Here is a 26934-nt window from a genome sequence, read left to right as displayed (position 1 = left end):
GAAATAACCAGCTCCAACGTGTGGAGCAGGGACCAGAGCCTTCCCTTGGGCTTCCAATCACTCCTATATGTACTGCCACCCTTATATCTCACTGCCCATCAAGAGATCAGGGAGTGGCAGAGACTCTCCTAGCTACTTAGGCTAGCTTCTTAGGCTAGCTTCATTCTCCATCCCAGTAGCACTTGTGATGCTCCATCTGGCTCCTGCTACTCCACGGCAGGCAAGCGCAGGCAGAAGATAAACACAAAAATCCTATTCAATGCAACCTTTTTTTTTTTTTAAAGCAAACCACTTTGCAGGAAATATCTTCTCTGCTTCCTGGAAAAGGACAAACAAGGCCTGTAGAAAACCGGTGGGAAGTGTTCAGAAAACAGGAAGGGCACGCTCTTAATAGCGCTGCCGATACAAGTTGTTGCACTGCACGCCCAGTACGGTTACACTAATCATATAGTAAAATATCATACATCATTACTGAGTTTATTACATTGCAATAATACTTCTAGTAACAGAGTTGTTAAAAAAACCATTAGCCTGCACATCATAGATGCCATTAAATAAAATAGAGTACTTCAGGCAAAGTCTGGAGAAGGCTGAGACCCATGTAGGACAGAAGTAGGAAAAGCCTTGATGAGAGAACTCCAATCACATTAGCCCAGTGGTTCCCAAACATTTCGACTGGGGGCTCCCTCGATGTTGGCCATGGCTCTCCATTAGGGCTACAATACTACACCTTGTGGCAGGTTTTTTGCAAGGATTCTGCGGCTTCCCTGGCTAGTTTCCGCAGCTCCCTGGGGAGCCACAGCTCACAGTTTAGCCAAACGGCTCAAGGTGGATTTCAACTTTGACAACTGGGAGTTTCACATTTGCTCCCTGTTGTGTGGACTGTTGTGTGATTTGGGGATTGAGGATCAGTTGCTGAGCAGTCTTAGCCAGTGTGAAGGCATTTGGAAATATGAAACTTGGGATTTGCTCAGGGGCTGCAAAATCATGACAGGGGCTTCAGCTGGGCAGAAACCGCTGGAAAGGCTATTCCACTGAACAAAGCACAGGAGTGACTTTCAGTACATTTGGCTTGGGTAAGGCCACAGGGGCAGGAAAGAGACTGGGTTTTCTCCTGCATGGATCCGCTGATGTCTCTTATGATGGGAGCTGCGGCTGAAGCTCTTCCCGCAGTAAGTGCACGTATAAGGCTTCTCCCCCGTGTGGATGCGGTTGTGCTGGGTGAGGGTGGATTTGTCAGTGAAGCTCTTCCCGCAGTCGGAGCAGGTGTAGGGCTTCTCCCCGGTGTGGATCCTCTTGTGCCGGATGAGGTTGGAGCTAACGTTGAAGCATTTTCCACAGTGGTTGCACTCAAAGGGCTTCTCGCCCGTGTGGATGCGCATGTGTTTGACGAGGTCGGACGTCTGGTTGAAGCTCTGCCAGCATTCTGCACACGTGTGAGGGATTTCAAAGGGAGACATATGCTTTTTCGAGATTCTGGCTTTTCTAGCTTTGCCAGGAGCTGAGGGGTTGGGGGCAACACTTTCTAGGTGGCTGCATTTGCCCTGCCGTTTCCCTGGAGGGCTCTTCAAATGCCGCTTGTGATGGGAGCTGCGGCTGAAGGTTTTCCCACAGTCGATACACTGGTAGGGCTTCTCTCCCGTGTGGGTCCGCACGTGCTGGACCAGAGTTGATTTATCTGTGAAACTTTTCCCACACTCAGAGCAAAGGTAGGGCTTCTCCCCTGTGTGGATTCTCTGGTGCCTGCTCAGGTTAGAACTGACACTGAAAGTTTTCCCACAATCAAGGCATTTAAAGGGCTTCTCACCCGTGTGGATTCTCTGGTGGTTAATCAGATCTGAGTTCTGCGCAAAGGTTTGTCCACACTCTGGGCAGATGTTTCGGTTCTCTCCTGAGCAAGTTCTCTGGGGAGCCGTGCTGCCTTTGCGTTTTCTCACTTTTTTCTCAGGATTGCTCACCTTCGCCTTCCCCTCTACAATTGCGAAATTCTTTTGCTGCTCTTCTGGCTTTCTCTGACCCTTCAGTTGTCTTCTTTGACCTGGTGCCTGAGGAACATTCCCTTTGGATCGTTTAGGAGGCATCTCGAACAGCTTCTGTTGATTATTAATAGACTTCCCCCCTGGTCACACAGGTAGCCTCATAACCTGTTCAAAGAAAGAAAGAAAAAATGGGTTACACAGTAATGTCAGAGTTTACATCCTACAAATGATAAAGGATAAATCCTATGACATCTGTCACAGAAGGCTTCCTTTGTTTACCATCTTGGAAATTGCCTAATGCAGTGTTTCTCAAACTGTGGGTCGGGACCCACTAGGTGGGTCGCAAGCTGATATCAGGTGGGTCCCTGCTCATTTCAATATTTTATTTTTAATTTATTAGACTTGATGCTACCATGGGATGTGACTGCAACTTGAGAAATGCTACAGCTCTGGACTCTTCACAGGCTACTATGTATATTCTTTTCATAGTGATAGTAAATGGGACTTACTCCTGGGTAAGTGTGGGTAGGATTGTAGCCTTAATTTGTTACAAATTTTCCTGCTTGATGATGTCACTTCCGGTCATGACATCACTTCCGGTGGGTCCCAACAGATTCTCATTCTAAAAAGTCGGTCCCAGTGCTAAATGTGTGAGAACCACTGGCCTACTGAAAAAACACAAACCTAATCAATGCCACTGGAATGCTGATGCGTGTCTACTTATAAGTAAGTCTCATTATAGTCAATGAGGGTTTATTTTCAGATAAGTGTGGATAGGATTGTAGCCTGTATCTCATTGCTATGAAGTGGGTGTCCCTGTGCTGGATAGCGTTAAAGATACCGTAAATCTACAGCTTGTTTGTTCCTATATTTCCTTTTGGCTACTCTGAATAAACAAATATATTATTTTTTTTAAAGACAGAGCTGTTTGTCTGCAGTACCATCAAGTACTGTAGCACAAAAATCCACTTCAAGTGGGTCCCCCTTCATTTCAATATTTTATTTTTAATATATTAGACTTGATGCTCCCATGGTATGTGACTGCATTTGGGGAAATGTTACAGACCTGTACTTTTAACAAGCTACTGTGTATATGCTTTTAACAATGGTAGTCAATGGGACTTACTCCTAAGTAAGTGTGGGTAGGATTGCAGCCTAAGATTGTTAAAAAATTTCCTGCTTGATGATGTCACTTCCAGTCATGACATCACTTCCGGTGGGTCCTGACAGATTCTCATTCTAAAAAGTGGGTTCTGGTGCTAAATGTGTGAGAACTACTGGCTTAGTATTAATACTGCACTATGGAGCATGTGAAGTGTTTTATGGGCTGACAACCCTAACAAACCACCCTGTAAAGTAGGTCAGTGTTGTTACCATTGTATTGCAGATCAGGAATTGAGGCAGAGGAGCATGTCTAGGGTCACCTGGTATGTTTGTGACTAGAGCCTTCCTAAGTCATTGTTCTTAGCCACTATGGTACACCACCCTTACAGAAGTTTTAAAAACCTTCCAGAATACCAAATCCCATTGCCACCATAAGTAATGTGTTTCTGTGTCCCAATCTGTAGCAAATAGTAGGTAAATTCCTTTGGCATGAGGCTTACATTAAAATGACTGCAACCTAAAACTGAATGTCTCAAGTCCCTTTCCAAACCCATTTCTTCAGCAAAGATTTTTTTATTTATCCACCCTGCTTTATCCACCTTTTTCGACCTCCATGTGGATATTGCCACTTTTTTTTAGAGCAAGGCTCCTGTGCGTTTTACAGTTGCACAGCAGACGGAAATTCAATGTACAACTTTGCCCCAAGCACAGATTCAGTATTTGCTGACCTGTTGACAGAGATTCAACTTTTAAAAAAACACCTCTCCAATGCTGGATTTGTTAAAGATTGAAGGGCCTGGAACCAGGAGTGGGGGGTGGGCAGCTGAGGCTGTAGTTAACTCTTTCCTAGCCCCATTATTTTTTTTAGGCTTGTGGCCTCTCCCACTTTGTCCATGTCACTGCAAATTGTCCAGGTAGAGGTCACTACACCTATGTCAAGAATCTAGGTCCAGATTCTGAGAAGCTCCTGTACATTTAGGAGCTGTGTAGGATGGCAAATGCCACCAGGTGCTGCTACTTCTGTAGTCGTGATGGGAGAAGCTGCATCTGATCAAATTCTGCCAGCTATACAATCCTTAAAGGTACAAGTAGCCCTCTCAAGCTCTGAAGCTGACAGGTTGGCCTATTTTTTCTCCTTCGGTATTGTACCTGGATTTCAGTTAAACAACAGCTGTAGTGCGATCACTTGTCCTTTCTATTTGCATTTAACATACAGGCAGATTACCTCTTATCCAGACATCCAATATCCAGACTATTACGAAATCCAAACATTTTTGTCCAAGACTTGTTTTTTATAGTGTGAACACTAGAAGGTCTTGTGCTCATTCCCACATACAGTGCAAATACATCCTGTACATTCTATTCTCTGCTCCTGCTCCATGGTGTGTACCTGTACAGACATGGTTGAAAAATGTCAAAGGGGTCAGCAGGCACCTGTATGCATGTTAGTAAAAAGAGCAAGCATTTCTCTTTATATTTATGCAATTATTCTGAAATCCAAACAAATCCAAAATCCAGACACCTTCCCATCCCAAGTAGTTCGGATAGGGGATAATCAATCTGTATATTTCAAAGCAGCCCGCTTGCTGAGACAAAGAAGAAAAGCAAAGATTAGAACAGATGGCTGTGCTTACTTTTACAGGAGAGAGATGTTGAGAGGTTACAGGAAGAAAACGTCCCTTCCTTGGATGGAAAGCTGTCCCCTGCCCTGGGGAAGGCTGACCTTACTGGCAAAGTCTGTGCTGAGCTTGTCAGGGGATCAGCTCTAGGGTTCTTCAAAGGAACCCACCCAGTAAGATCCATGCATAAGCAAGAAAAGCATCAGTCCTGGGGACTTGGGTGGGAGACAATGCAGAGGGAGGGGGATCTCTTCCCTTGGCCAAGAAATCAGGAGTGTGGAAGTGTGAACCCACTGCAGCTCAGATTAAAAATATAACAAAAATTAAGGTTGCTTCTCTGCTACAAACAAATCACCTCCTGTTACGGTGGAGTGGCAGCAGCTGGGTTCCCCCCTCGGTCTTGGGGGATGCGATGGAGGGGAAGGAGGGGAGTGACAGGAAGCAGCACAAGCATCTAACCTGGGAAGCCCAACCTCAAAACCAGGAGTGAATGAAGCAGAGAAAGAGCGGCTTCCCCATAATAACGGGAGCCCTCTGGTGGCTGCAGCCATTGAGGCTCATCCTGTAGCTTCCAAGCTCTGAAACTTTTCTATCTTCATCTGACATCGGCAGCCCCCCCAAGGGAGCATTTGGTCTTTGAATATATGCAGCTGCCTTCTACAGCAGTGGTTCCCAAACTTTTTAGCAACAGGACCCACTTTTTTAAACAACACTCTGTTGCGACCCACCTATGTTTACCAGACTTTCAAAAAAGGAGATCTAGAAAGAAATAATATTTTATTTATTTTTTTGTAAGTAATGATAACCAGAAAAAAAGGCCCTCAAAACATGTATCTCCTTATATTTACACATTTGCAAACTTCAGGAGCAGAGCTCCTTGCAAGGCAATTAGCAGCTATCTTGCAAACTGCAGGAGCTGAGCAGTTTGCAGGGTAATTCGCAGCTACAGTATCTGAGGCAGAAACCTGGAGCCATGTTTTTGGAGGTGGCTCTTGGGTTGCCATATGGCCTGGCTGGCTGCATTTTGCCCAGCTTGCTAACTGGTCCAGATTCTCAACACAAGCCTGCGAAACAGACCATCGTGTTTCTAGACCTTGTTGATCCAGAGGGTGTCCAAACTTTTTTGGCAGGAGGGCCGCATCATCTCTCTGACACCGTGTTGGGGGGCCAGGAAAAAAAAAGAATTTACATTTCAAATTTGAATAAATGAATGCATTAGAGATGGAACTTCAGTGAATGAAAGGCTTGCAATAGCTCATGGCCTATAAAAGACCTTGCACAAAGCAAAGTCGGCCTTTTCTTTATTGTGGCTGCTTCATCGCATTTGTGAAACAGCAAGCAGTGGAGGGAATCCTCGGTCCGCAGTTCACGCGAGAGGTCGAACAGTTGGCTGTCATGCTGAGAGCAGTTGCATCAGGCCAGCGCGGGCTCCAGCAAGTCTCCAGAAGGTCATTGGAGACTGGGGGCTCCCTGAGGGCCAGATTGCGAGTCCTCGAGGGCTGCATGTGGCCTCAGGGCCGGGGTTTGGGCACCCCTGATCCAGAGATATGAGTTAAAATGTGTCGGCAGTCTTCTGAGTGAGAAACAAATTCACTCTTGCCTTCCACTGTAGTCAGTGAGAGGAACACAGCTATGATTGACGGGTAAGGAAAGGAGTGGTGCTTTAATATGAGGTGAGGCGACTGCCTCAGGCACTGGATTTAGGGTAAGGATTTCAAGCAAGAGTCTGACAGACCTAACCCACAGAACACAATCCAGCAGCAAGTTCTCCTATGCACACTCCATTTTCCTCCTGTCCAGCACCTGTTCATTTCCACAGGCCTCTTGGGCCCTTTGTAAGCAGTTGAGGGAAATTGTCTCACATGTCAAAATGTCTTGGGCCAATCCTACAATGTCTGGCTTCAACGAAAGGCCCTGACCCTGTGCAACATGGTGATGCTCCATATAGCTGCCAAGAGAAACCTTTTGAATAAAAAAGTGGAAATGTTGCAAGTAAAAAAACCTTGGGAGGTGGGTTTTTCTTGTATTTCCTTGTAGTCAGAGGCCAAGATAGTAAAACATCCCAGCCCAAACCTCCCCATCAGTGAACTGGAGCGGATTTTACACTTCTCTGTTCACAGCGGTCACAGTCCACTTGGTAGCACTGCAGAAAAATGCACTGAGAATCACTTTCAAGAGATACAGTACTATTACTGAACTTTATTAATGCCTAAGGGTATCTTTTAGGAAAGGCAGTGCTTCCAGTACTTCACATTTTGTCACCACTGCTTTGTCATCACTGCCATCAGGAAGAAGAGGAGAAAGTGGGTAAGAACATAAGAACAGCCCCACTGGATCAGGCCATAGGCCCATCTAGTCCAGCTTCCTGTATCTCATAGCGGCCCACCAAATGCCCCAGGGAGCACACCAGATAACAAGAGACCTCATCCTGGTGCCCTCCCTTGCATCTGGCCTTCTGACATAACCCATTTCTAAAATCAGGAGGTTGTACATACACATCATGGCTTGTAATCAGTAATGGATTTTTCCTCCAGAACTTGTCCAATCCCCTTTTAAAGGCATCCAGGCCAGACACCATCACCACATCTTGTGGCAAGGAGTTCCACAGACCAACCACACGCTGAGTAAAGAAATATTTTCTTTTGTCTGTTCTAACTCTCCCAACACTCAATTTTAGTGGATGTCCCCTGGTTCTGGTGCTTTGGGAGAGTGTAAAGAGCATCTTTCTATCCACTCTGTCCATCCCCTGCATAATTTTATATATCTCAATCATGTCCCCCCTCAGGCACCTCTTTTCTAGACTGAAGAGACCCAAACGCTGTAGCCTTTCCTCATAAGGAAGGTGCCCCAGCCCAGTAATCATCTTAGTCGCTCTCTTTTGCACCTTTTCCATTTCCCCTATGTCTTTTTTGAGATGCAGTGACCAGAACTGGACACAATACTCCAGGTGTGGCCTTACCATCGATTTGTACAACGGCATTATTAGCTGTGGGGAGGAGAGAGTCACAGGGGCCTCCTCAAGGTATGGGAACATTTGTTCCCTTATCTCGGGGCTGCATTGTAGTTGCACTGGTGCTGGAAAGTTGGCCCTTAGGTTGTAAATCTATCTTACTAGAAACAAACACCTCTGTCCATAGGCCATGCATCACTTTTGTGCCTCTCCCCACCCTTTCTGCACTGGCACTGCAAACCCCTAAGATCCACTCCCCAGTTTGAGAAGTGCTGCCCTAACACATTACTTTATATCAAATGTTACTTCAGAACTACATATACCACTAATAATAATAATAATAAAATAATAAAACTTTATTTTTATCCCGCCCTTCTCCCAAAAAGGGACCCAGGGCGGCTAACAACATATAAAACAAATTAAAACATAATTTCACAGATAAAAACATCTTACATCTTACCACTTAACATCTTACCACTTAACATCTTACCACTACTTACACTTAGACTTATATTTTATAGCAATAATGTTGACAAAACTCCAGCAACTGGTTAAAGCAGCAGAAGTCTTCTTCAGTGACATTTGCATGTTTCTTATACAAGATGAACACTGCATAGTTTGTGCTAAGAACAAGACCTAGACCAAATAGATTCAGTGCTTCCCCCCACTACTCTTTCTTCCATCTGCGCTCAAAATGCCCAAAGGGCAGCAGGCAGCAGTTCTTTGTAATGTGTGAATGGTCATCCTAACCTCAGTGATCACCACAATGTTGTCTGCCACTCACACATTTCAGACACGCATCTGAAGATGCATGCACCATGGCATGAAGCATGCAATCTCCTCATAGTTATCTTCTCCCCCCCTTACCTTTAAAAATGGCCTGAATCCCTTACTGCAGTGCGTGTATTTTTATCCCCTCCCCTTTCGAAAATGTTTATGTGCAATGTTATGACATGTGCTGTCTGTATTTTATCATTTGTAAAACTCCCTGATTGGCCCGGTAGTTATTTAAATACAACTATTGTGGTTATTCTTTGCTCACTAAAATGAGTGATGCACATTTTTGGCTCTGTTCCAGCCACTTTCCAAAAAAGTGACCACTGGGTCATAACTGCTGCCCCACTCCTTATTCTATGGGCAGGAATACAAAGGGAGCGGAGGGAGGAATGGAGAGCACCTATGGGAAGGTGCTACCCTGACCAGTGCATTCTCATAGGCGACACTGCCCGTGGCTTCCAGCCAGGCCTAGATCAGACAGACCTCACCCAGCCCTGCTACCTGAAATGGACTGAATGTGACCCTTATAGGCCCTTCTACACACAGCACACCTGAGCCTTTGCAAACATGTGCATTGGGCGCATGCTCAAACTGGTTAGTCCGAAGCATCCCCTCCTCCCTAACAGCCCCTCTTGCCTCTCTTCCCATCAGCAAGATGGCATCAGCAAGAGGGAGAGGCAAATGTGCTGAGAGTGACGGGAGGAACCAAAAACGACTCAACAACTGTAGGCAGCTGCAAACCTGACCCCATCCCAGCCGCCTTTTGCTTTGCTGTGTGTGAATTCCCTGGAATCTCCTACCCAGGAATGAATGGCTGCCCTGAGAGAGGCTGGTTGCGCCAGCCCCTTATGTACACAAAGAGTGTGGCTTAGATGGAGGTTCCCTCCCTCACCCGCAGCAAACTGGGCCCCTATGGGGAAGGAGTCAGGTTCACAATGGAGGCAGGAGCAGCAGCTTCTTCTGACCCTGGAAGCTGAATGATTGAGAAGGCTGAGCAGAGAACCTTAAGGAGAGCAAGAAAGAGAGAAGGAATTTCTCCCTTAGCAATATCCAGGGCCCTCTGGTGGCAGCAAGGAATGAACCTTCCCCCTTCTTTAAAACCCTCTCCCCCCCTCCCAGTAAATGCCATTTGGGGAGGGGGGAAACATGGGGATGGGAATCTCTCTGAAATGTGCACCGTGATACAAATCACCATAATGGTAATCTCTGGCCATCTGTGGCACTTGGGCGAGAAGCTAAAGCAGCTTCAGGTCCAAAATGAGAGTCCAGGTAACAGTACGAGGCCTAGTCTCAACCAGTTTGTGTGTGTTCGTTTTGTAAATGTTACCCGCGCAGGGTTCCGTATGTTTTGTCATCGCATTTGAACAAAGTTCACTGGTGTTTGTGCAGGTAACGTTTGCACAGAAAGGATCCCAAGGCCTAGGCATGTGCTATGCTGGTGTTGCACACGTTTCAACACAACACCAAATAATAGAACCCTGTGTACGTGTTGTTTTTGAATGTATCGTAGAGTCACATTTAAACCTGGCTGTAGCTGTATGCGCCAAGGAGCTGTTTTAGACAGAGTCAGATCATTGGTCCCATGAGTTCAGGGCTTGTTTGCACTCCAGTGCCTCCCAGACTGGCTTAACCTCTTTTATTTAGCAGGGGGAGAGTAACTGGCCCACCTCACCCCAGCAGTGTCTTTTCTAGTGGCTGTCTGCTGGTGTTGCATCTTTTTAGATTGTGAGCCCTTTTGGGACAGGGAGCCATTAGATATTTGATTTTCTCTGTAAACCGCTTTGTGAACTTTTTGTTGAAAAGCGGTATATAAATACCGTTGTTGTTGTTGTTGTTAACCTAAGATCAGGAGATGTTTGCGGATTTCCTAGAAGTATCTGGTTGTGAACTGTGCAAAACAAGATGCTGGATTAGATGGGCCTTGGGTCAGATTCCGTGGGGCAGTCCTTAAATTCTTGTAAGGATTGAATTTGGGATCTTTGACAGCTGCCACTGAGCTGGGCCCCCTCTCACAAGGTTACAGATAAAAACAGGCCACCTTCTGAACAGTAAGCAACACTGTTCAACAAGGAACCAACCCACCCTTGTTCTAAAGTGTTTTTGTTTTTTTTACTGACTCAGACATTCCTCCATCACATCCAGTAACATTCACTGAGCAGCATTCACTCTCTTAGTACTCAGCAGATATTGTGCAACTTTGCAACCCGAGATCCCGCAAATGGAGAGGCCAGGGACTGAACCAGGGACATGCAAAGCGCATGGCCTGTCCTCACTGACAGGCTAGCAGTCAAACTAAACTTTAGATTATGACACCCCCCCCCCCTTTTTGGCCTCCACTGCCAGTTGTAAATCTTGGCGCTGACTAGACATTACAGTGTTACTAGGGACCTTTTGTCTGGCACTGCCACATTGTTGCTCATTGTTAAATGGGCTATGACAATGCCAGATGCAAGGGAGGGCACCAGGATGCAGGACTCTTGTTATCTGGTGTGCTTGCTGGGGCATTTGGTGGCCCGCTGTGAGATACAGGAAGCTGGACCGGATGGGTCTATGGCCTGATCCAGTAAGGCTGTTCTTATATTCTTGTGTTTTCTCAGAGTTGCTACATTATGAATACAGGTGTGCACAACTTCTGACCATCAAGCCAAGAACAGCCCACAAGAACTTGATTAATCTCCTGTTTTATTATCTGCCTGTTACCACAAAAGCAGGGGTGTGTGTAAGCGCATGCCCATGAGAGAGAGAGAGAGAGAGAGAGAGAGAGAGAGAGACCCAGGTTGTGCTGGCCTGTTTTAATAGGCACTTGACAGGCAGAAATTCCACAAATCTGGCCAGCACAGACACAGCAGGGAAGTAACATCACCAATTCAATTTCTACCTGTCCCTCTGCAGTTACGGAAACGTGAGCCTTGTCAGCAAAAAGGCAACCCTATGTGCTTAGCATCCTCTTCCTAAAGGAGACTTATTGTATGTCAATTATTTTAGCTGTCCTGACCAATTGATTGTAAGGTAGGGCAGGATATTAATAATTGAAATGCACCTTACCAGGTGTCCTTCACAGCCAGTGAGGTCCTAACTAGATGAGGCTGCCGTGTTGGTTTATTCACAGATCTGCCCTGGTCACATCAAAAGGTTACAAGGCCATATTTTAATACAAAGGGGAGCACAAAATGGAGATGAATGCCCCCTGTCTTACCTCATTGTGTTCTGTTACTTCAGGAACTTTCTTCCAGCCTAACTCACCTTTGGCATCAAAGACAGACTAGGGAAAAAGATGGATGTATGAAAGTTATTGACTTTGCAGAAATGGATAAACTTAAGACCTTACTTCAAGAGAAATCAACAGGAAACTTTATGAAGAACTGGAACCAATTATCAACTTTCTGCATGATAGAGAGAAGAATGGGTTGTAGATTTGGAGATTAGATTGTAAGGAATAGAGAACATTAATCCAAAATAACAATTTGAAATTGAATAATGAGAAGATAAGAGAGGCTGTTGGAGATATAACATATATATGGGCGGAAATTTAGATTATTAAGCTATAAAGCTGTAAGTGATAAGAATAGTCGACTTTGCTCATGCTACACTATTAGAAGTTTTTTTTTGTACTTTTAATTTTTTTCATTTTGTTGTGTTTTCTTTTTCTTTTATTATAATAAATGAGACTACAGTGAAAACAGACTGGGGAAAAAGATGGGTGTGATGGGGGAAGCTGGAACTACATCTTCCCTTACCTTCATACTTTTTGTTATACAAATTAAACCCCTCCACCCACCATTTCCCCTGGGGGCTGGGGATAAGAATAGACCCTTGGTTTGGCTGTAGATGGGACTCCTTAGACTAGTTAGCCTGGGAAGGCAGCTCATCTGAGAGAAGGAAAACTCTGATCCCAAACCTCCACTGCCTTGTAGCTACATCCAGTTATGGAAAAGGCTTCAGGAGTCAACCTCAAGGCAAAATCCAGAGCTGGAGACCCTGAGGCAGTTCATGGCTGAACACAGTCACATTCTGGCAACTCCTGCGACGCCAATGGAACCAACCATACTGGCTTCTGCCTTTCCATTGGACCATTTCAGCGAAGTGGAGAGGGGGGATTTGCTGCATGGGAAACAGTCTATCCTCCATATCTAACTTACCCAGGCTTCGCGCACTGGAGAGGACACTGTTCCGGAACCACTATTCAGAGCACGATACCATAGTCTTCCGAGACTGAAGGATGCCAACCCACCATTAAATGTGAGTGGGGAAGACAATGAATAACAAATGAGTCTGCCATTGTTAAATCTTAGGGTAGATTTGTAGGCATATGATAGCAGTCACCTTGCTGAGCTAAATAGGTTTTCATCTGATAGGACTTGAATAGCTGGCTACCTGAAACCCACTCTAATTCCTTGATGATAGCAAGGAGACAGGATATAGATGTTACAAATTTTTAAAACATTAAACCTAAATTTGCAGGTGAAGTATTGTTGCAATACATGGTTTGCACTTTTAAAGCATAAAACACATTGCGAGCTTTATTAACCATGCCATGCCCCATAACCAACGTGTAAACACAAGCTTTGTTTTACCAAGGTGGAAGACTGAATCTTGAGGCTTCAGTAACAGATATCTAAGAGGTTCAAATCATAGCCATTGCACTTTGAGATCCCTTTTTAAATCTAGCTTAGCAGTAAATAAAAGGAGCTAGTTGGTTGGCTGCTTCATCGCTGACATCAACTCCTCTATCAGAAACAGTATAGAAGCTCTATGTTAATAAGGCTGAGGAGACTTTCTCGGATCAGACTGAAGATGGTCAGTAATGCGCAATGGATGAAGGTAGTGAACACTCATGTTCATTTAACATGGATAAGAACCAAACTAGACATGGTTTTAAATCACATTATTGGCCCTGGTGTAGGTACTTTTTCCTCTGAATAGTAAATCAGACTCACAGCAGGGGGTGTACAGGAGCTTTACACCTATCCCACCATGGTTCCAATCCAAATTAGGTCACAATTTTTTTTTTCATGAACAAATAGTATTAGTGGAGAACCTGTTCAAATTAGGACTGCAGAAAGGATCAGGATTGAGCCTGATTTATGTACCCCAAAGCCTCAGATTGATAGATGCCTGAAGTTAGTCTGAAGTTAGACTGAAACAGCATCTCTCAGAACTTTCCTGCAAAACCGGCCTTCTGTGTGCCCCACCGGTTGCAAATGGTGGTCACTAGGGGCTCGCACAAACCTTGTTTTTTGTTGCCTCCCTGGAAACACAAAAACAAGCACAGGGAAATTGGCAGCATGTAGCCAGGGACAGCTTTGTGGCTCACAGGCTGTGGCTTCCCTCAGGAAAACACAAGATCTGGTTCCAAAGAATATAGGAAGCTGTTTTACACCATCTAGCTCAGTGCCGACTACACCAGTGTTTCTCAACATTTGTCCCCCACCATACCACTCTGCACAGTCCATCTATTGAAAGTACCACTGGAAGTAACTAGAGATGTCATTGCCAGTTATGTCTGGATTGGGAGGCCAGTGAAACAAACACTGGTAAAAGGCACAGCAGGGAGCAAAATTGCTCACAGCACTATATAAATTCATCAGATCTTTACCAGAGCGGGTCACATGCCACGGTACCTCACTCTGTAAAACTGCCCTTATGAGCGCTGGGCCTTCACCTTGACCAGGTGCAATGTATTTCCTTCAGCTGTGCTGTATGGAAGATTCAACAAGACCCCATACAACCAAAGATGCTGTAGATGTGAGCCAGGTAGGATTGAATCTTTGTCTCATATGATTTTGCATTGTACACTCTAATCACCCTCAAGAAATATTTAGCTCCCTTTTTGAACAAGTGGGCTGTTTGGACAAGACTCAGCTGAAGCACTTGTCTTCTGAGGAGCCGATTATAATTGAGACAATGGGGGCTTTTATAAAACATCTCTGGAAACACTGTAGCTCAGCTAATAGCTTTAGAGAAATGGGTGGTACAGCGGGGAATTATTCATTAGGTTTGGGAACTGTCTATGTACATATTATGCCAATAAAGGTTCTGATTACTGCTAAAAGGCGTACTGTGTATACCACCAGATACCACCTCAAGTACCACTGATGGTGTGAGTACCACTGGTTTAGTAACTCTGATCTACACTGTAAATAGCTTTTCAGAGATGGTCTTTCTCCACACTACCTAGATTCCAGAGATTGAATTTGGGGTCTTCTCAGTGAAACATTTGTTCTATCATGGAGCCATAGCCCCTCCCCAAACCTGATGTTACCTACCAGTATTATTTTCCCCCCTGTGAAATTCTGTATTCAAGAATACCAGCCCACCTGTATTTCCAAGTAGCACACACAAGTGAACCAGGATTCATTTTACACCTGTGTGGCTTGTACATTATTTACAAAGCTGAATGTTTCCCCACGATCTTGGTTCTCATGGGCAATATAACCATTGCTTTTCAAAGACTATCCATGCAGGGTGTAGATGAGACTGGGATAACTCAGACCCAGCTCACACAGGAAGTTTAACAAAACTTTTACCTCCTATTCTCACATGGACCAAATCCTAATTAACAAAAGTAATTATACAGTCCCGTAACAGTTATTCAGATCATGGCTTCCCCCCATAGCATTCAAAATGTTCCATGTTCAGGGCGTGTTCTCCACATGAAGGATCATGTTTTATTTAGGCTGCAATCGGTAAAGCAGCTACCACGTTTTCCAGACTCACAAAGATAGTCTGGTCCAACAAGAAGCTGACGGAACATACCAAGATCCAGGTCTACAGAGCTTGCGTCCTGAGTACACTTCTGTACTGCAGTGAGTCATGGACTCTTCGCTCACAACAGGAGAGGAAACTGAACGCTTTCCACATGCGGTGCCTCCGACGCATTTTCGGCATCACTTGGCAGGACAAAGTTCCAAACAACACAGTCCTGGAACGTGCTGGAATCCCTAGCATGTACGCACTGCTGAAACAGACGCCTGCGTTGGCTCGGTCATGTTGTGAGAATGGATGATGGCCGGATTCCAAAGGATCTCCTCTATGGAGAACTCGTGCAAGGAAAGTGCCCTACAGGTAGACCACAGCTGCGATACAAGGACATCTGCAAGAGGGATCTGAAGGCCTTAGGAGTGGACCTCAACAGGTGGGAAACCCTGGCCTCTGAGTGGCTCGCTTGGAGGCAGGCTGTGCAGCATGGCCTCTTCCAGTTTGAAGAGACACTTGGCCAACAGACTGAGGCAAAGAGGCAAAGAAGGAAGGCCCATAGCCAGGGAGACAAACCAGGGACAGACTGCACTTGCTCCCAGTGTGGAAGGGATTGTCACTCCCGAATTGGCCTTTTCAGCCACACTAGATGCTGTGCCAGAACCACCATTCAGAGCGCAATACCATAGTCTTTCGAGACTGAAGGTTGCCAACAATCCTGTCCACACATACCTAGGAGTAAGCCCAATTGACTATAGTGGGATTTACTTCTGAGTAGATATGGATCGGATTGAGCTCTCAGTCCAACAAGGATATCCCAGAACCTCCTCTGGTTAAAGAATTTTTTGTTATGGTGAAAAACAGACACCCAGGTAGGACAGTCAGGTTGCAGTCTGGAGATTTCTTTTTACCTTTAATTCTCCTACTCCCATGGAAAGTAGTGCCACTGCTCCAGCTCTCACCTTGCTTCCTGCCAGGTCCCGTCACTCCTCCTGCTAAAGCAGGTCCTGTCACTCCTCTGTCCTGCCCCACATCAGATGAGAAGAGCGCATGAGCAAGAAGATGCAGCAAGAAACCTAGGTGGGACACTGGCACTACCTTCAGTTGCTGCAAGAGAACTAAAGGGTAAAAAAACTTATGTTCAAGTTGCAACTTTGCACCTCTAAACCCTGGGAAAGGATGGATGGCACAACCTTACTTTGCTAATATTTAGATGACCAAACAAGACAGGAGTGGGAGTATATATTCCTCATTAAACGAGTCCATGCCTTTTATTTTAACCATAATAAGCCTGGAGGTGCCAGTTTAGGTGAAATGGAGGTGCCATTTCAGGTGCATGTAACTGATGGAAGTCAGCATAGATACAGGGTACAAGGCAGCAGACTGCACAATCGCAAACCTTAGTTTATTTTTTTTTTAATTAAGATTTCATTCACCAGGGAAATGCTTAGATACTATGTTGATTAAGTTATTATAACTCTCCATTCACTTCAACAGCAAGGCTTGCTTTAAAATCATTACACATCACTTTTTTTTTTATAAAGGAAAAATGTGAACTACATATACACATTGCTGTGTTCTAAATTAACTGCAGTAACTCAGGGAAAAAGAAAAAAAAAAAGAATTCACTCTCCCCCACACACAAATGAGACCTCTCCTCCTCGAAGCACACTTCTGAGATCCCTACTCACTTCAATTGGGGGTGCGGGGAGAAGGCTTTCTGATGTGTGGGGCTGTGCCTATCACTGAAGTTAATGGGGAAATCCCTGTATAGGGAAATGTGTGCAGGGTGGCGTGGGGCGGTGGGACGGGACAGGACTTTCTGCATTGGGCAACGCAGTGTGAAATTGGGCAGGAACAGACAGGTACAGAATACCCACAAAACAGCATGGAAATTTGACAACATATTTTACCTACAGTCATCACTAAGTTTAGAATACCCAGTATAACAATATGGGAGTTCTGGAAAACACACACACCATGTAATCCACGTTTTCTCACTGGGTGAACCCACAGAACGCCTTGCTGGATGAGGTTCAGCTTGTCCAGCACTCTTCCTCCAATAGTGACCAACTAGATGTCTTTGGGAAGTAGCCGTCCTCTGGGATGCCCATTCAGTATCCTGCACACTGACCAAACTGCACAGTTCTTTCACTGCAATTGAGTGCCTGGCTGCACACAGGATCACAACCTTGGCTGTCCAAAAAGTAGACAGATCACTACTGCCTGATCCTGGCACAAAAATACTTGGGGAGGCCCTGTACCAAGGAATCACAAACCATGATGCCAGGATAGAACTGGAGGGACACTTCAGTAATGTTGTAGCCGAAATATCTGCAACTGCTGACTTTAAAATAATAATAATAATAATAATAATAAAAACACACACACAATGCACCTCAAAAATAAAATCTACAAATAATAATGGGAAGTATTCTAAATGTCTCTATATTAGCCAAGAGTTTGCCCTCTGGAATACAAAATGCATACAGCAGAAATAAAAACAGATTCAGACAGCAGACATAAATGATCTAGAATTGCTGTTTTGTCTTCCCCTAGATCTGTAGAATTAGGGGACACGGATACCTGCCCCCAGATCTCATTCAAGATGGTAAAAAGCCAATTGTACAAAAATGTTTAATTAATCTGTAGAATCAACTGCTACAATAGGTCAAAGAGCCAAGGTTAGGTTTCCTATCAGACACTCTATTAATGACAAACATTTTCATAAAGGATGTCTACAGAAAGGATAAAAGCTAACCACAAAAATTACTTAGATATAGCAAACAACAGTCTTCTATGGACAGCTAATTCCAAACTTTCCCATTGTGTTACTTTTATAGTTTTTTTTTTTCCATTTCAGGCTACCTCTGTTAGATCTAGATTCACAGTCTCACCAAGCTTCTAAAGCTCAGGGTGGGTCACAACAGTGCCTTCTTTCAATGATCATCGCAAGGACCCAATGAAGTAGGTCACTAATTTTTAAGTGACCTAAGTAGGTCCTAGCTTTGTGTGTGTATGTGTGTGTTGGCTTCTCCCTCTCCAAGAGAAGGAGCAGAGGCACAGAGGTCGTGACTTTGCCCAATGGGTCCACGGCTGAGCTGAGATTCCCAGAACGTTTTCTCCAATCTGGCTAGAGGGAACACTAGTTTTGACTAGAATTGGTGAGCGGACTTCTGGACAAAAACTGGACTTGACAAATGGGAACATACAGAAACCAAAGGGGTGAACACTGCAGCCTTCCCAGACATCCATCGCTGTCCTTTGGGCTGCAATACTTAAAAAACCAGGAGAACGTTTTTAAAGAAACAACATGAACAGGAACTCATTAACAAATCTAATAGATTTCTCAGGACTTGAATAAGGATTATGGGTGGTTTACTCACTACGAAAGGTAAACGGTTCTCCATTTTGCTAGGTATTGTGTTCGTGTTTCAGTGGTCCACTAATCCAGGCATGTCCTACTGTAGTTCACATAGTGTTAATTTGGTTTTCAACCCATTTGTGTGCACGTACAAACGGACACACACTCCACCTTCTCAGTCCACTGTGTGAGCATCTGATGGAGTCTGTTGCCTAGGAAAAGTCAGCCCACAATAAACCACTCAGGCTGCAATCCTATACACACTTTCCTGGGAGTAAGCCCCATTTAACACAATGGGGCTTACCTCTGAATAGACAGGCATAGGATTGCACTGTCAGTCCCTTAAGGTGCCACAGCACAATTTGTCTTCCTGTTGCTAGAAAATTAACACAGCTCTTCCAACACTGATGTCCACGGAGCGTGCAAAGAGCAGAAAAGACACACAGTTCCTTGGTCTGGAAAAAATGCCTCTCATGAAGGCCTCAAGAGAACTCACTCTATCTAGCTTACCCAAGAGACATCTGTAAAATGGATTAACCTCAATCTGCAGAAACCTACATGGCAAACAGATTTCTACCAACATGGGCCTTCTACTATAGCAGATGATAATATAAGCAAGATCCAGTGGCTGGAAGCTACCACCACAACAAAGTTAAAGCCCTGAAGCAAAAGGCTGCTGAGGTTAGTTTACTACTAGCAATATCTCCTAAGGGAAGTTGCAGATTCTCCATCACTCAAGAGTCTTTGCATAGAGATTGGGAGTCTTTTTTTTTCTTCCTAAAGAGAGATCTGTGGCCTGGGTTGTATAGGTAGTCAATAGAGCCAAAATACCAGGTACTGGGTAAGTTCACTCGCAACTCAGTATAATTACTGGATATGAATGTACAGGCAGGGGCCCATAACATCTGAAACTTTTGAAAGTAACTACAGACATGTGCATGAAAACCTAGCAGCTGTACTGAATTGCGGATGAACTTTCTGGTGGTGTCCCACTTCAAACTGGTGACATTCTTGAAGGGTGGTTCCTGACTCTAAAATGATAAAGGACCCCAAGGCATACAGTTCTCTGTTCCCCCTTCCTCCACCTCCCATGGCAAGCGCAATTTGTTAAAACAAGGGGACAGGGTAAGCAAATAAGGGGTTCTCTCTGTTGTGGATCTTCTCATGTCTCTTGTGGTGGGAGCTGTGGCTGAAGCACTTGCCACAAAACCGGCACGCATAAGGCTTCTCCCCAGTGTGGATCCGGTGATGCTGAACCAGGGTTGATTTGTCGGTGAAGCAATTCCCACACTCGGAGCACACATACGGCTTCTCGCCTGTGTGGATTCTCTGGTGTCTGAAAAGGTTAGAGCTGACATTGAAGCTTTTCTCACAGATGTTGCACTTGTAGGGTTTCTCCCCAGTATGGATGCGCATGTGTTTGATGAGGTCGGCGTTGTGGCTGAAGCTTCGCAGGCACTCCGTACAGGTATTCAAGACCTCTTGTTTCTGCTTCGGTTTGGCCTTCTCCCCAGTGTCAGCACTGTCACCCTGGACGCAGGTCTCCATCTGCTCTTCAGCCGAGTCCTTCAGATGCTTCTTTTTGTGTGAGCTGCGGCTGTAGCTTTTGCCACAATCGATACACTCATAGGGCTTCTCTCCGGTATGGATTCGCTGGTGCTGGGTGAGATTGGATTTATCATTGAAACGTTTGCCACACTCAAGGCATATATAAGGCTTCTCTCCCGTGTGGATTCTCTGGTGCCTGTTGAGGCTGGAACGAACAGTAAAGCTTTTCCCACACTCAGAGCACTTGTGCGGCTTATCCTCAGACTGTGTCGGCCACGCGCTGACCAGGCTCGAGTTCTGGATGAAGACTTTCCCACACTCGATGCAAATGTCAGGGATCTCTTCCGTCTGGGTGCCCCGATGCACTAAAAAGACTTTGCGCTTCTTGATGGTGTGTACTGGCTTCACTGGCCAAATCATCGACTGGATTTTCTTTTCCCGCACTTCAGCTCCACGCGCCTGGCTGTGCCCGGGACTTAAGCTTAACATCTTAAGGAGTTTGCGTTTGGTCACAAGCTGCGATCTCGCCTCCTCCGGGTTAAAGTTCTCCTCCATGTGGCTCATATTGTTACCTCCTCTTACCTGGCAAGAAAGCAGAATGTGTTGCTCTTTTAAGGGAGGGAAGGACAATTTTCAGGTATCCAAACAATCAACAGGATCATTTAAATCCCACCCCCTTTCCCACCTCTAAACCTACAACATTCTCCTACATGAACCTGTCTGGGCTTTAAGATCTGCCGGGGACGCTCTCCTCCATGTCCCATCAAGGTCAGAGTCATGGCTGCAAAGCAGGAGGAGCCCTCTCTGTAGCAATACCTGGATTATTTATTTAAGAAATTTATATTCCGCCTTTCCTTTGCTGAAAGCAAATGTCCAAGGCAGCCTATAAATTTCACCAAAAAAAAGGGGGGGGGCTTATAACAGAAACAATAAATACAACAGAAAAACAACTATAGGGGGGTTGATATTTAAAAAGAGAGAGAGAAAAGGGGGATGGAATAATAATAATAATAATAATAATAATAATAATAATAATAATAATAATAATAATAATAATACAGGTATTTCTATACTGCCTTTCTTGGTCCTCAGATTTCTCCTTAGACTTTATTCACGGTGGTTTACATAGGCAGGCAACCCAAATCCCCATAGGGATTTTTACAATTTGAAAGAAGGTTTCTATCTTTCAAGAAACCACAACATTCAGATGTTTCTTTCTGGATCTGGCCGCCATCCTCCCACGCTCAGAGCAGATGGAATAGCTCGGCTCAGCTTGTCAGCTGCTTCAAGGTCGCACGGTGCCAGTGGCCTCAAACTGGCGACCTTTGGATGTTATCTTCAGGCAAATGGAGACTCAACCCTCTAGACCAGACCCTCCTGCCCCCTGCTCCTTGATACCCCCAAATTAACATGTCACATTTTCCAATTTTCTCTAGTAACTGAATAGCAGTAGGCCTCGTACAGAGACACAGGAGGCAACCACCAGCACATTAAAATGCACATCCAAAACACACATAATTCAAACGCTTGACAAAATAAAAATGTTTTGAGCCTTTGCCAAAAAGCTAAGAGGGAGGGGGAAGTTCTTAACACTCCTGGAAGGAAGTTTCATAGTTATGGTTAAGGGATTCTCTCCTGCAGGAGGTACATATTATCGCTTCATTGATGACCACCACTAGGGCAAGAGGTTTTCATTCTGCCTGGCTTTTAACGTCCACCAGCATTTATTTCGTGCGCGTCCCATCTTCCTCTTACTGTACTGCTCAATCAAGGTGGCATATACAGCGATCCCAAATGAACACCCATCCAGGAACTGATCAAACCTCGGACCAGCTGAGCTTCAGCAAGGTGGTTGCCTCATGTCCCATGAGCAGTGGTTAAGGGCACAATAACGTTCTTTAACTATATTTTGTTTATTGTATTCTCATCAGGTTGCTAGTTACCTTGGGAGATTTCTGCTGGAATCACAAGATATAAGTGTTTGAAACAAACAAACTAGTCACAGCAGATGCAGCTCTAACACTCCAAAGTCATAGCGCTCCCATAGCAGCCTCTGTGAATTGGCTTCTTTCTTGTGTCTCCTGCTGTTTTGAGAACCCACTTTCCTAACTTAAAAGATGTAAGAGGGCACCAGTAGCACAGGAACTGGCCCTCAGTCACAAACTAGCATAAACCAGTTTGACTTACTACTCTGGACTCCATAGGGAAGGCCAGAGCTATTTCAGCCTGTGGAAGCAGCCACAGGGCTAAAAAGCCTCTTAATGTCCTGTAGGCCAAGCCCCTCATTTACAGCAGTCCTCTGTTCAGGGTATGCACATGCCACAGAAGCCCACAGAGGCAGCAAAATGTTGCACTGGTCTCAGCATCCAGCTTAACCATCTCAGCTTTTTTCTTTTTAAAGGACTAGTATCTAGGCCTTGTGGCCAGGAAAGGGGATGTGCTATGGCACACTAGAGTGCCCTCCCAGAATCCATTGCTCCACCCCAAAAGTCTAGAAGTCCTCTGAAAACAGCACACAGATGGGTCACAGTTCAACTGTGCACATGGCAAAAATAGCTCAGGCCAGAGATACTTGCCACATGGCAGCCTCGCATGAAACAAAAGTGCACAATGGCAAACTTTGAATCAGCAAAATCGGATTGGGGGGGTACATGCCAGTGTCACACACCCTGCTCCTTCATGCCTTCCTGCCCCTTAAGTCTTCCTTATAGGGCAGGATGGCTTGAAGGAGCAGAACTATGCTCAGTGTGCTGGAGTTAAAAACTCCATTTCAGGAACTAGTAGGGGGAAAGTGACACCCCTGAACTGGTGGATTTTTGAATCTGGCCAACTTCCAAACTCTGTGTGTGTGTCATATTTCTGGAGTCACGGTTTTGCAAAATTATGATTTTGCAACCTTTAACAATCCTTAAGACAAGAGGTAGCCAGCAGACATGACCCTGTCCCATCCCACAGATGGATTCTCCGCTATTAACCGGTATCAACGTCTTCCCATGCAGTTAATTTCTGACAGAAGAGAGACACTGGAATTCAAGCCAGTTTGGCTACCACACCTCACACAGTGCCCTAATCTCACACCCACCAGGCAAACCATGGTTACTCAAGCCCCTACACAGGTTCCCTTCTGTTCTTGGGAACTGATTCCTAAGCAACAAAATACATGCAGAGACAGCATTATTACAAAAGGTGAGTACAGTACACAGGCAACTGCTTAACATGTGCGTGCCTGCAAAAGCAGCAATGGATACCACCGAGCTGCGATCCATAAATGCATATATTTAAACATATATCGAAACTTACAGAATGCATATAGAAATCTAGAAACTTGTCCTTCAAATTAAACTAAATGCACGGTTTTGTCTCCCCACAAAAAAGACGACCACGGGTTACAATGATTTACGTCAAGGTCCTGGACGGAAAGGAGCCACACTCTGCACATGCTCAGAGCATGCTCCTTTCCAACAGATTGCGACATCTGTTGTTGATCCAAGCCCCTGGTCAAGCCTCAGCCCTCCTTCCCCCCCCCATTCCCCCCAGGGATCAACCACCCACACTGTGCGGATTAGGGCTCTAGCACACAGGCAGAGAGAGCCAGAGCCAACATGGTGCACCAGGCGAGGGCAAGGAAGGGCCAGTTTTGTAGCCCAGCATTCTGGAGCAAGGCTGCAATCCTAGGCACACTTTCCCAGGAGTAAGCTGCACTGGCTATACTGGGGCTTACTTCTGAGTAGACATGCAGAGGATTGGGCTGCAGACCCTCTTTTCCCCGGGTCTGCAGATGGTTCCACCCAAGTGGTGCGATGCACTCAGCCAGAATGCATGGCTGGAGAGCAATGCATGGAAGTCCCCCCCACTTGCCTGTAATCCCTGCGGGCTTTGCTCACCCCTACCTGGTGACAAGGAAGCCAGATCCCCTGCTGGCAGCAGTGGTGAGGATCCCCTGCCCGGTGGCGGCTGGGGATGGGTGGGAGCCTTTTGTGCAGCTAATGCACTCGCCTCCTCGGCCGGGGGCTCTGCAGTGACCTCAAGGGCCCCCACCTGCCTGCATCAGCAGCCCCTCGCCCGCCTCCCCCATTCATTTACAGATCCTCCACGATCCTGCAGGAGAGCTGCCCTCTTCGCCTGGATTGCAGCAGCTGCTCTCCCAAGCGCGGGCTTCCCCTCCACAATGGAAGAGCAAGGAGGGGGGAAGGGGAGGAGGAGGAGGAGGAGGAGGCAAGGCTTGCAGCAGCTACCTCTGACCCAGGAAACTCAATCCCAAAAGCTGACCCGACCAGACAAAGAAAGGAGCCTCGCAGCAATGTCAGGGCCCTCTGCTGGCCGACTGGCAGGCAGCTAGCGAAAGCTGCCCAATCGGGCTGCAGATCGTTGTTTGCTGGAGCCTCAAGCAGAGTATCTCTGAGCATGTGCAGAGGGACCCCTTGGAAAGCGTCAAGCAGAGCATCTCTCAGCATGTGCAGAGGGGCCCCTTGGAAAACATCTAGCAAAATATCTCTCAGCACCTGCAGAGGGGCCCCTTGGAAAATCTCAAGCAGAGTATCTCTGAGCACGTGCAGAGGGGCCCCTTGGAAAGCCTCAAGCAGAGCATCTCAGCATGTGCAGAAGGGCCCCTTGGAAAATCTCTAGCAGAGTATCTCTGAGCATGTGCAGAGGGGCCCCTTGGAAAGCCTCAAGCAGAGTATCTCTCAGCATATGCAGAGGGGCCCCTTGGAAAGCCTCAAACAGAGTTTCTCTGAGCATGTGCAGAGAGGGGCAGCTTGAAAAGATACCACCTTTTTTTTTTTTTTTTTTTTTTTAAATCAATTTCATAGATTTTTCAAGTCAAAATTTTTTTGCCTTTGCAGAAAGGTTATGACATCTGGTCACCCTGCCCAGAACCCACCTGGAAATTTCAGTGGCGAGATGTCATAACCGCAAGAGAACCAGGCACCCCAAAATGTAGGACATCCAAGAAAAATGTAGGGCATGACCAAATAAAAGCTTAAAATGCTCATATATTGATTTCATGTGGTTAATTAAACACTATATCACTTATTGTTAAATTTAAAGCTATACTGCATATAATTTATTATATATAATTTGTTAATTACGAGAAGACTATGGACTGTCTGCTCACAGAGAAAAGGAGGACATTTAAGTTCTCTTCTAGGATATGAGGCTAAAAAAAGAGGACATGTTCTGGAAAAAGAGGATTATCTAGTCACCCTGCCTAGAAATCCAAACAAAAACATTATCCAGTTAAAAAAATTGTGCCTGAATAAATCCATCTTTCTCCTTCTGGTTTCTTCCATCTCTAGCCACTATGTAAAAAAAATGGAGTGTCAGCCAACCATTGTTACCTGCCTGGCAGGAGTGAGTAAAGCTGCACCATCTGAAATCACCTTGACTTTTGGCACGGATTTAGACTGCAATCCTATACGCACTGTTCTTGAAGCAAGCTCCGTTGAACACAGTGGGACTTACATCTGAGTAGACATGCATAGGATTGCACTGTCAGCTTGGTCAATAAGCCAGTAGGATGTTCTCCTTGAGGACCATTTTTGGACACCGCTAATGGATATCCCATACTGTTGGATGATGGAACTGAATGGCATTGCACTTGGTACCAAAATCCTTTTAAAGGCCTAGACCCGTTGTTCCTGAACTTACCGTGGTCAAGGTACCCTTTTGCAGCAGCCTCTTCTTCCCAGTTCTCCCAAGTGCCGCTATCTTAGATCATGTGAGATTTTGCACAATCCAAGATGGTAGCGCCCGGGACAGCCAAAAAGAAGAGGCCTCCAGGGATATCCTGCAGCATCCCTGTGCGTTTGCTGCAGCACCCGGCCTCAGGCACCATGGCACACAGTTTGAGAATCACTGGCCTAGACTGCAGAATGAACATAGCTTCATCATAGTTGGCACATAACATACCTGCAACATTCCTGGCGAATGTGTTAATTCACTTTTGCAATAAAAGATTCTGGCACCCTCCCGCCTGATGCCACATTGGGTTCTGCTATTGGTCCTGAGAGTTCAGGGGCTAGCTGAGCCTGGTGAGTTCTCTGATAGGTGTGGGTCCATGGACAACCCCTGAATCTCCTCCTTCTGTCTCCCTCCCTGCCATTGCAAAAAGCAAGGAAGGAGAGAGGATGTAGGGAGAGTAGTAGAGACTGGTGGGCCTACAACTGCTCTTCAGGAACTTTCCGAGAAGTACAAGGTAGAGAGGATTAAGAAAGCAGGTCATGTGTGAGAACAAATTCTTCCATTACCCCTGATCTGGCAAGAATGTCTGGTTAAGCTTGCCACACTCAATTGCCTCACGGATGAGAGGACCGCATGGTGACTTGCCTGCCTGGTGCGAAGGTTGCGGACATCACTTCTCGTCTAGACAGGCTAGTAGACAGTGCTGGGGGAGAGGTAGCGGCTGTGGTGCATGTCGGCACCAACGACGTGGGCAAGTGTAGCAGGGAGGTCCTGGAGGCCAAATTTAGGCTTTTAGGCAGGAAACTGAAAGCCAGGACCTCAAAGGTAGCGTTCTCTGAAGTGCTACCTGTTCCACGCGCAGGGCCAGCTAGGCAGGCGGAGATCAGGGGTCTCAATGCGTGGATGAGACGGTGGTGTAGGGAGGAGGGGTTTAGATTCGTTAGGCACTGGGGAACGTTTTGGGACAAGCGGGGCCTGTACAAGAGGGACGGGCTCCATTTGAACCAGAATGGAACCAGACTGCTGGCGCATAACATTAAAAAGGTGGCAGAGCAGCTTTTAAACTGATCCCTGGGGGAGGGCCGACAGGAGCCGAGGGGCATCCGGTTCGGGACTCCTCATCCCTATGGGATGAGGATGGGGAGGTTAGAAAACAACAAGACAAAGGCAGGGTAGGAGAAGAAATTGGGAAAGGTAGGGTGATGGGATGTGATA

The 26934-nt window shown here is 45.8% G+C and overlaps 1 protein-coding gene across 1 annotated transcript; it reads right to left on the bottom strand.

Annotated features, from left to right (window-relative positions):
- Positions 1–346: 346 nt before the first annotated feature.
- LOC136638983 (zinc finger protein 271-like) lies at positions 347–24212 on the bottom strand. The gene is made up of 4 exons (XM_066613007.1): positions 23928–24212; positions 19600–20619; positions 11673–11691; positions 347–2119 (listed from the first exon to the last, which is right to left on the bottom strand). The coding sequence occupies exons 2-4, from the start codon at positions 20599–20601 to the stop codon at positions 1059–1061; spliced, it is 2082 nt and encodes a 693-aa protein (XP_066469104.1). The 5' UTR covers positions 20602–20619; positions 23928–24212; the 3' UTR covers positions 347–1058.
- Positions 24213–26934: the final 2722 nt, after the last annotated feature.

This window comes from Tiliqua scincoides, chromosome 2 (genome assembly GCF_035046505.1).
Source record: "Tiliqua scincoides isolate rTilSci1 chromosome 2, rTilSci1.hap2, whole genome shotgun sequence".
Lineage (NCBI taxonomy): Eukaryota > Metazoa > Chordata > Lepidosauria > Squamata > Scincidae > Tiliqua > Tiliqua scincoides.
The sequence above is the reverse complement of the archived record's forward strand: the minus strand, read 5'-3'. Positions and strand labels throughout refer to the sequence as shown.